The sequence below is a fragment of the Hyposmocoma kahamanoa genome, unplaced genomic scaffold, assembly GCF_003589595.1.
Source record: "Hyposmocoma kahamanoa isolate Upper Pololo Valley unplaced genomic scaffold, ASM358959v1 220, whole genome shotgun sequence".
NCBI lineage: Eukaryota > Metazoa > Arthropoda > Insecta > Lepidoptera > Cosmopterigidae > Hyposmocoma > Hyposmocoma kahamanoa.
In genome coordinates this window covers 3,383,264-3,393,746 of record NW_020653740.1, presented here as the reverse complement: position 1 = coordinate 3,393,746, position 10,483 = coordinate 3,383,264, and the positions used below count along the sequence as shown (strand labels likewise).

Genomic DNA, 10,483 nt, shown 5'->3' with positions numbered 1-10,483 from the left:
TTATTGCGGTTTCAGCACAGTACTAAGCTAATAGTGCAATACGTAGTTGAAATTAGGTTGCAAGAAGTTTAATATCGATCCAACCGTCTCTAAGAAGTGCCTTCAAGTTAAATCGATATAAGTTGGCTACAGTTTATTCAGACATATTAAGTGAAACATGGCTGACGATTTATTTGATAAAAAGAAAGATGAAGCGCCGATATTGGATTTATCAAAAACTGTGATAAATACGGCAGAGGAGTACAGAGCTGTCTTAGACAAAGTGCCTGATTTTAAAACAAGACCGGAAAAGGTACCAAGGTGAGCTAACAGTCGGTTAACTTTCACTGTTTTTATAATACTTACCATTCATTTATCAGGTAAAAGCAGATGATTGCAAAATAAAAGATAAACCTGAAGATCAGAAAACAAAGACATCTCGGAAGGAAATTAAAGCGTATGAAAAATTAGGAACCCGAGGTTACGAAGAGAAAAACTTTACGTTCATGGATCCCATACCTACAGAAATGCGAGGGCTTAAATTTGAGGAGTTGTGTGCGGTCCCCATCGAATGGCGGATGCTTACTTCTATCCGGCCCAAATCTAAATTGGATGAAGAATATTTTAACAGGTAAGTGAGAATTATTGTTGAGTGTAAAATGTTTTGCATATTTTTGGTAAGCACATCACGTACCTATATGTGCTACAGGTTTTTAATGTAGAATATCCTTGAGGTTTACACATTGTTTCAGATTAATAGAATTACGCAAAGCAGAATTGAGAACCAAAGCACGAGACAAGAGGGAATACGCTAAAAACTCAATGATTCGAAAAACAAAGAATCGTTCGGGTGTGACTGAAACCAGAATCGTATCATGCTCCGAGTGTGGAGAAGAGTATTGTGATGGTCAGTTCTTCTATTTTTCTATTAGCTCGCGTGCAAACTGAACATAAAAATCCGGTCGTACACTTTTAACACAGTTACCTACAGTACGATACAAGTATTTTCATTTCTTAGAGCATGCATGTAATTTGTATTGGCCCACTGGCACTGCATGTTTTCCCCTATGGAGATAACTTTACCATTTAATGCGCTACTGCACGTCAAGTTTCATTAATTCTTGTTGTAATTCTTAAACCATACCTATTTGTTACTAGGTTAGTCGTTAACAGCGAGAGTCGTCATCGTGAAATTGAATTATGTATACTTACTTATATTTGACGACCTCGACGATCCAACTGTTACAGCTGGATGAGGAGGCCCGGGTTCGATTCCCGATAGGATCAATTTGAGAAATGAACTTTTCTAAATTGGTTTGGTCTGGGTGTTCTTTTGATATTCACATTGTACAGGGAATTTCCTAGTTTGAGAACAGGTAATCGGTGTAGTTGTACATAATACTGTATACAATAGGTACTGCTATTATGATTTTTCAGCACAAAATAGCTGATTCTTTACCTATGTATTAAACGTATTTCACCGAAATCCACATTCTACGTATCATGACGTAACTATAATTTCACAGGTAAAATGTGCATTATCACCAACTACGATATGTTTGTCCGGCTCAAAATTGAAGTGGAAACAAAGGAGAAGCGGACACAACAGACGCCCGCTGCAGGAGGACGGCTGCGCAAGATGCGCCGGCGCGTGCGCCGTAAATCACGCAGTAAAAGCGCTGCACCGCCATCTCGCTCTACTAATCCGAAGTCGGGTGCCAAAAGCGACTCCGAATTGTAAATCACGTAAATTTCATTAGGGAAATTTCTACTGAGATTATGGTTCATTTCTATTGATCGATGCAAACCTACTACAGAATAAAGGCAAAGTCGTTGGAGCTCGTTGAGAAGTTGTTTAGACACAAACGATCGTGTTCACAGTCCAATAATGTATGAAAATGAGCTATTTACAAGAGCGCTTTAATCCGGTGTCACCATAATCGAGTATTTAAAAACTGTTACGACTGATGTGTCTCACAGAAAAAAAATTAAGTCAGTTTTAGTAGCAAATAAGATTCAGTCATACCGCGTTGTTTTAAAGTTGTAAGATTATTTACTGTCGACTCTGAGATAACCTTACTACGACGTCATCGTACCTAGCTTAAGTTTGATTGCAATAAAAAAAGTCGCAATTCGGGCGCACTTTAAATTTAGTCGATATGATAATTAAGCGAGTCGAGTATAGTGACCCTGCAAGAAAAACGCCATTACCTAAAAACTAAATCAAAATAAAAAACTAATTAAATATTTCGGTAACCGAAGATTTTCAATTTACCGAGTTCTCTCATAATTATAGCGTAACTTCGTCGCTTAACGTTCGTCCATCATATTTTTTTTTAAAGTATTAAGTAGTAAATTAAATATTCAATGTTTTAGAATGAGTAATCGCAGCCGTTTCGTCAATTAAAAATCTTAAGGCACTGATATTAATCTACAATAGCTAGATACTAGTTATATTATTAAGTATTACGTGAATGTTAATGATGAGGAAAATGTGCCTTATTTAAAGTACATGTGTATATAAGTAATTGATCTCTTAAAAATCATAACAATAGCGTAATAACATGCAGAATTGCACGTTTCAATACACCCTACCTTTAACAGCACATAGTGCTTAACAAAACTATTGTATCTTTTTGTAAGTACTACAATGGAATCTCCACTTTTGTATTGCAATTTTACATAATCAATTATTATTACTTAACGTATTCTTGTTTTATTTACCCTATTGGTGTAGTAATTCAATTTTACCGACAAAAATATAAGAAAATTTTCAATATCACTCTTTATTGATTTTAAAAAAATATTTATATTACACATTCATTATATTTTTAGAGCCTATAAAACAATAACATTCTCAAGATACGATGTCTCTATGCGTTGGCAAATGTTGCCAGCAGGCTTAGCATGAAATAAAAGTACACATAATTTTCTAGAGTAGAAAAAAAAATTCTGCATGCACTCGCGCTCGTGTGACGAACGCTTTGAAAGAAAATTTACAATCTGGAGAAGATAAATATTTTGTCTTTGTGGTCATGCTAATCCTGCAGGTTTCATACAGTACTCATCCTAAGACCTAAATGAATAAGCCGAAAATATTTTTAAAGTCTAATGTACTATTTAATTACAAATTTAAATCACTCCTGAGAGTTCTCAAGATGATACTAGGCCCTAAGTACTGCCATTATTAAATAACGTAAAAGTAGTAAACAAAAAATAACTGAAAATAAAATATGATAAATCTCTTAGGATATATTCCAACTATCTAAAGAAATATGTCTAACGACAAATGGTAAACCCAAGGTGTGCCACAAGGAATTACAGTAACGCCATGTTACACTACGGTAAATAAAACATTACGAAATCCTTCCATCGCCTGGCACTATAATAGCAGTATCACAAGAAAATGTCAAAAATGTATAATTAAACATGTATTACAAATCGAGGATAATCACAAGATTATAGATCTTTTACAGTTCATGAAACAAATGATATTGTTACGACGGTAGATTTTCTGTTAGTCATTATAATATTACACAGCCTATGATCCCGAAATTTTCAAGAAATGCCATTCGTAATCGTAACGTTGTCGAATACAACGTTTTTCATCTAATAGCGACCTGTTAAACATGTATATACTCTCACTCTTATACTACATTACAGTTACAATAAATTATTTGCATTCAGAGACATTAAGAATTTCAAAAAAACGATTCTTTACATGATGATGTCACTTGCATCAGCACTACTCTAACATGAATTATTATACTTAAAACTAGGTATACAAAATAGGAATCTGCAATAAAACTTTTAATATTTAAGCTGTTTACGTAATTTATAAAAACTTGGCCGTGACAGTCATAAAGTTATAACATAAAATAATTGTTTTAGAAACGGCATTGTCCTGTTTTTCAAATAGATATGCACCAAGAACACGAAAAATAAAGGTAAGACGTCTACTTACACATGGCTCATAGCATAAAACCGCACCACACTCGGACGGTAACTACTGAAAAGGTAAACAATCCATGAAAGGTAACAGAAATGTAAAAGCACATCTAGTAAAGTCTAGTATAACCTTCATTTAGAAATAATGATTAGTACAATATGGAGTAAACAGCATATTTATTGGTCCAAAATTCAGGTAATCACATTTATGTCATGGGTTAATAACAACACCGAACTCGTAATGAATTATTAACTAGTGGAAAACGAAATACATACTCATATTTCCTAAGTAGGTATGTTTAAGGCATGATACAAAAATCGAAAAAGGGTAAAATGCACACATGTGGAACTAAAGGAGATTAAAGACTTACTACTATAAGCACCATAAGATCTCGATTTTTAGTACCGAATACATGTATCTATAATACATTGTATAATCATTATACATATTAATGGTACTAAAATATTTGGGCACCTATGATGATTAAAACTGTAATTTTCATTACTACTACCGTAACACTTCAGCTAGATTATATCTCGGAATGAGTCGCACGTATTCCCCTCTACACATTAACAACCTACCAAGTACCACTCAACCATATTGCAGATTCCCAAAGATCACTAAAATCAAATACATAAAAATTAAATGACTCATATTATAATGCATAAAAACAATTCTTCTTATTATGCTTAACTGAAAACAATAATTAAATTATTATGAAAAACAAGTCAACATGAGCTAATATAAAATAAACTATTAAACTAAAAACATGGACGTAAGTGAAGTGAATGTGTAAGAACAGCAGATATTCATTATAACTTAATTTAAAAATAATCACACCCTGTAAAACTACAACCCTGAACTAAAATATACCAATATATCCATCACTTAATATCAAGAATTCAAAAGCTTGAAATTATAAACTAATATTAGATGTTGTCTAGTAAAATAAATAAATATATGTAAATTGGAATAGCATTGTTGTCTGTTTATCTCACGTTGAATTACGAGTAATGAGTAGATCAAGTAGTAATTTTATCAGCGGTGTGAGTAGCATTGAGCTAGTGACGGGGCGAAGCGCCCGGCTGGACCCTGTCTGTACGACTCACCTCTCACTGGTCTTTGCGCGCCTTCTTCTTACTCTTCTTCGATGCTTTTGCGTCTGTCCAAGTATCTGGTGAAATGTTACATTCGTTATCTTAATTTGTACAGGAATTTCTAGACAATAATGTTAAATTGACTAATTAGCAATAATGGATGTTTAGATAAGTAGATTTTTGTGGCATTGTAATTTAATATTAGTCTAATGACTTGACGACCCAATTATTTGCACTATGGACCAATTTGGAAAATGAAGTCTCTAAATTGATTCTGGTCTTCTGAGCAATGCTTCAGAGAGGGAATTCCGTTGCTCTGATACCCATAGTACAGGGAACTGAGATTTCAGAAGCAGGTATTAATCACTCTGTGTGTATTACTAAAAATTTAGTTAAATATACTTTACATTTTGCGATCTCAGGTATTTTAACTGTTACCCTAATGTGTAATTTTGAATAAAATTAAATAAGATTTCCACCTAATAACATTTCAACCTCAAAAAGCCTATTCCTTTACAATGTTGAACACCACAAATATATTTGCATTATTATTTCACTGTTTATACACTCACTGAGTTTCCACGAATAAGTTTGCATTATGTATTACTGTTATTTATAGCGATAACAACAAACCTCCAAGTTCATCAAAGACGGGCGCAGGCTTATCATCTTGTTTGTCTGAATCAGAGTTGTTATCCACAGAATCAAGTTTGGGCGCGTTCTTAGCAGCAACAGCCTGCAACAACAATGTCCAAAAATTTGTTATAATCATGAGTGCTTTCTTAAACTGTGGTTAAGATGTATCTCTGAGTACTGTCTGATTTCTGGAAGAATCTGGCATGTTGACAGATCTCACAACAAGACATTGACTTTGTTGTTAATGCATGTGCCACTTTACCTATTTCTGCCGCCAAGCGGTAATGTGACAATTATCCGCATTCCGGTTTTGAAAGGTAAGGGTGCTGATGAAATTACAGACACATGGGACTTGTCACAGTGGCAGTGCCTCTAAGATCTTTGCGAGTTAAAGCTCTAAGTGGCACTGCAACAGTTGTGGACAGGCATGTAACTTACCGCCAGGCACACAAATATGTGCACTGGCGCACAAATAGAAGTAAAATAAGAACTAGTTTTAAAAGTGACTTCATACAGACCTCACTTGCTTTCTTCTTCTGTTTCTCCTTGTTTTCCTTCTTCTTGTTGCTTCTTAGGTCTTTAACGACAGACAACTCCTCTTCCTTATCAACTTTATCATCAGCCGACTGGTCCAAGACAATCTGGTCCAAGTCGCGCTGGTCCACATCATGTTGTTCCTTCATGCGCTTTTCCATTTCACGCTGCTCCCTCTGCAAACAAAAAGCATGATGTTTCTGAATGTTATACTGTTCATATTATTATAATAGCAGCAGTATGTACTTTTACACAAACCATTTAGATTTTTGTGCTGTTTTTACAGTTTCTAGTTCTACAGTTTGTTTTCTTTACTTAAAAAAAAAATCTGACTTATCAGTCAGATTTTTTTTTTTTAATCACTGCTTTGTGTTAATTTTGTTCTATTATATAACAAATACTGCTTTTTTAATTCATTAAGTTAAATCTTAATTACTTTTTGGAGTCAAAAGAAAGAGAAGATGACTTCTAAAATTATAAGTAAAACTAAATGAAATCTCAACGTGTCTAGGCATACTTTAGAAGACAATGTAATTTTTTTTAATCAGTTTTGTGGTATTCACAGAAGAGCACTGATGTCTGAAATTCAAAAATTAATTACCCATTTCAGACACAAATGTCTTGCCATAAATGTAATGTTGTAAGCTTATCACTGTTAATGACAAATTTGTCTGTAAGAAATGTATAAATTTATAATTAATTAAAATATATAAATTTATTATTATTATTATTATTTGTCATTGATAAGTTTTTTAACTCTTCTGTTGCGGCATTTGTGGATCCGAAACGGACCTATTTCCAGTTGTTATGAACAGCCAATTAACTTCCGCAAGTTAAGAGTTAAGCAATCATCTCATCATAAAAAAATTTATGTTATTTTTGGACCCACAGGTTATTGTCAACAGTGCCATAATTACATTTTTTCTATTGTATAAAGTGTAATTTATGTTGCTTACCTCCTTAAACACACGTTGCACCTCCTCAACTTGAGCTTGGAGAGCACGAGTGGCCTCCTCATCGACTCCAGGACCCTCAACACTGACAACCTTAATGCTCTCTTCCACAGGCTCTTCAAAAGGTCGTGCGGCTTCCACATCAGCATCCTTGGTTTTGTTATTCTTTTTGTTTTTCTTAGCAGGGCTCTCTTTCTTAGGTGCAGCTTCTTCCGAGGGCTTAGCTGGCTTCTTCTTCTCACTAGGTTTCACTTTCTTTGGCACCTCCTCCCATATACCTTCATCAAAGTCAGCGGGCTTCTCTGCCTCTGCAGCTAGCTTGCTCTTCTTACCCTTCTTCACCTCAGTAGTGGTATCCTTTTTCACGAGTTTGGGTTCAGCTTGAAGTTGCTTTTCCTTGGGCTTCTTTTCTTCTTTCACTTTTTCCTCCCTTTTCTCCTTAGTTGGAGATTTTTTAGAGTTTTCAGACTTAGTCTTTCCATCCTCAGTCGCTGTGCGGTTTGGTGAAGACTTCTGTAATGAAATACAAAATATATTTCTAATAAATTTTGCAATGATCGCACATTAGAGGAATCTTTGAAGAAAGGCTATTAACAAAAACATGTGCAAAGTGATATGAAAGATAATAGTTAAGTATATAATGGAAAAGTGCATTATACAACAAGATAGTAAACAAAGTAGGTATGTGACTTGGCAATGTCCCGGTGGAGCCATGAACATATGCTTACAGGTTAAAAATAAAATGAGCACACGCCACCAGGGCCCGCCGCTTATTGTTGGCACTAACCTTGTCCTTCGTTTTCCTCTTCGCCTTGGACGACTTCCTATCGTCCACCACAAGCGGCAGCTTATCGAATTGCGGTTGTTCCGCCGAATGGAACCCGAAGATAAATACTAATGCTGCACATACTAAAACAACCGCCACAGCAGCTGCGGGAAAGAGGAATTGAGTGTTCGACATTGCCCTCAGTAGTTCCATTTTAGGGCTTCAATAGAAAATTATCCAAAACTTATAGTTCACACATAAAGGTATCGATAAGGTATGATAATGTTGAACAAATTAATTCCCCAGCGATAAAAGCAGACACGGCGACATGATGACGCGGCTGTGACGTGCCAAAAATTGCGATTTCTAGAGATGAGACACAATGATTATGATAATACCTGTCGTATTAGATTAAACTAGTAAATTACATTTAAAGAATGAAGTATTTTTACTTCCATTCCAACAATTGATACTGGGTTTACACAACTAATTTATACGTTTTTACATATACAAAAACTAAATAATCATTGGTTTAACATTTTCTTCGAACACTTGGGATTTATTTTCAAGTATATTTCGGTTATTCAACATTTTCCTGATTTTCCTGTTCAAGAGACATCTTTCACTGAACGAAGATATTAGATATGTTTAGTGTTAGGTGATGGAAAAATTTCCATTCTGAAAAATTTTATTTTTTAGAAAAAATAAATAATTTTCGTATATTATTCCTCATTTGATATTGACACGTATCAAAAGTTCAAGATACTGTACTCAAATATAAGGATTTGTGAAGAAAATTACATTCAGCAATGTTTGAAGAATTTTATTTTACAATTCATGCAAAATAACACTTTAAAAGATATGAAAAGGTACAACACAATATGAGTCGTCGAATTTTTCAACTTTTTGAATTTTTGTTCTAAAAAAAAAAGAAAAAACCCAATACTAGATGTGTTAGTTAGTTTTTTTTTTTTTTTAATTTATTAAGGCTTTGGCAAAGCCATCAGCCTAAACATGAAGTTTAAATTATGTTTCTGTAAATATGGCCGCCACAAAGAGGATAGGCAATTTGAGGCGGCGTGCTTGGATTGACTCGGGATTCCATAAAAGGGGCTGATACGGGTTTGTCTGAGTTTGAGATTCGTATAATTTCGCGTTTTAATCTTCGATTAAGGCACAATAGCACTATCCTATTCCACTTTAAACTAGATTTCACAAAATAATTGAAAGTCAAAATAAAAACGACACTTTTCCCTCCAAAAGGTCCAGAGCGAATCTGTTAGTTAGTAAGTTCGCTGTGAATGGTGATATTAGATGCCATATCATCCGATTGACAAAGATTTTACTAAATGTAAATATTACCTGACTTGCAATGCGATTCACTAAATGCATATGGTATTATTAGATAATATTATTATTTGTTATGGTTTTAAAACTCTACATATTTTTGTAGCAGATTTCATGTTTGTTACACAATGAAAGTTTAGGTTTCCTTAAAAGCTATTATTTATTTATTTCCAATAAAAGAATCGTGAATTCATTTATTTATGACCGTTTTATTCGAAAGAAATAAATAACCAATTTAATAAATAAATCAAATTATCACAAAAAAAAAATATCACATTACAAAGTTACTTTTCCTTTACCACAATTCTAGTATTTGTATACTAGGCTTCTTGCAACGTCTCTAATATTACTAAGTACACTTTTTATTTGTAAATTTAGATACCAGCTATTTTAGCCTTCTTCATATCCAAAAACTATTATAATTCGAGTTACTTTGATTAGGTATATTAGCCAACCTAATTAATGTTCATGTTCCTGCCACTGATAGATAAGAGTATTATATTAGCGTACTCATGATTGCTCACGTACGCGGCGTATACCTATAGTAAGGTAATGTACGTACATACCAAGTGCAGTGTAACAAATTCTTTATTTAATGACAACGGCGAAAACCAACGATATCTGTGAAACCGATGTGAGGAAGCTTCTTTTACTTATTAGTAAATTCAAAGAACGAAAGTATGTAGGTATTTGCGAGAAATCTCGTATTTAATCCTAACCTACCTCTGCTCTTATTGTTATTCTTAATACATGGTTCATAATTTGTAACATTATTTTAATTTGAAAACCTCATATTAAGAAATCTCGTATTTAATCCTAACCTACCTCTGCTCTTATTGTTATTCTTAATACATGGTTCATAATTTGTAACATTATTTTAATTTGAAAACCTCATATTATATACATACAATATGAATTTATTGACTATTGAAATCTGTGTAGGTTTGTGTAAGACATTGTTTTATCAATTGTAAACTATAACATTATCTAAATAAAATTTAAAAAGTATCCGAAATTATTGGTTTACGATATTTTTTATCTGTCTATCATGCATTGGTTTACGATATTTTTTATCTGTCTATCATGTGTCTGTGTTATTTTTTTCCATCCTCTAAGGTCTGTGTATGTATTTGTCATGGTGATGAATAAAGATTTTATTTATTTATTTATCTATCTATCTATCTATCCGATTTGTAATTTTTTTTCTTTCTATTCTAGTATT

The 10,483-nt window shown here is 33.5% G+C and overlaps 2 protein-coding genes across 4 annotated transcripts; one reads left to right on the top strand and one right to left on the bottom strand.

Moving 5' to 3' along the window:
* The first annotated feature begins 130 nt into the window (after positions 1-130).
* On the top strand, positions 131-2,155 carry LOC113227889. Its single transcript, XM_026460971.1, has 4 exons — positions 131-292; positions 360-610; positions 732-886; positions 1,506-2,155. Exons 1-4 carry the CDS (start codon positions 158-160, stop codon positions 1,718-1,720), a joined length of 756 nt encoding a protein of 251 aa, XP_026316756.1. The 5' UTR covers positions 131-157; the 3' UTR covers positions 1,721-2,155.
* Positions 2,156-2,765: 610 nt separating this feature from the next.
* On the bottom strand, positions 2,766-8,252 carry LOC113227857 (uncharacterized protein DDB_G0286299-like). Of its 3 annotated transcripts, none has more exons than XM_026460927.1 (6): positions 7,936-8,252; positions 7,152-7,661; positions 6,180-6,371; positions 5,659-5,761; positions 5,038-5,102; positions 2,766-3,988 (listed from the first exon to the last, which is right to left on the bottom strand). In XM_026460927.1, exons 1-5 carry the CDS (start codon positions 8,125-8,127, stop codon positions 5,041-5,043), a joined length of 1,059 nt encoding a protein of 352 aa, XP_026316712.1. In that variant the 5' UTR covers positions 8,128-8,252; the 3' UTR covers positions 2,766-3,988; positions 5,038-5,040. The 3 variants fall into 3 exon arrangements, with proteins under 3 accessions (XP_026316712.1, XP_026316713.1, XP_026316711.1); XM_026460928.1 differs by having other exon boundaries at positions 2,766-3,985; XM_026460926.1 differs by lacking the exon at positions 2,766-3,988 and having other exon boundaries at positions 3,995-5,102.
* Positions 8,253-10,483: the final 2,231 nt, after the last annotated feature.

Coding starts and splice junctions, on each gene's coding strand:
- LOC113227889 (XM_026460971.1), top strand. CDS start 158: ATGGCTGACGATTTATTTGATAAAAAGAAAGATGAAGCGCCGATATTG. Junction 611..731: donor GATGAAGAATATTTTAACAG/GTAAGTGAGAAT, acceptor ACATTGTTTCAG/ATTAATAGAATTACGCAAAG. Junction 887..1,505: donor TGGAGAAGAGTATTGTGATG/GTCAGTTCTTCT, acceptor ATAATTTCACAG/GTAAAATGTGCATTATCACC.
- LOC113227857 (XM_026460927.1), bottom strand. CDS start 8,127: ATGGAACTACTGAGGGCAATGTCGAACACTCAATTCCTCTTTCCCGCA. Junction 6,372..7,151: donor TGCAACGTGTGTTTAAGGAG/GTAAGCAACATA, acceptor TTTTGTTTGCAG/AGGGAGCAGCGTGAAATGGA. Junction 5,762..6,179: donor AGAAGAAGAAAGCAAGTGAG/GTCTGTATGAAG, acceptor TTGTTGTTGCAG/GCTGTTGCTGCTAAGAACGC.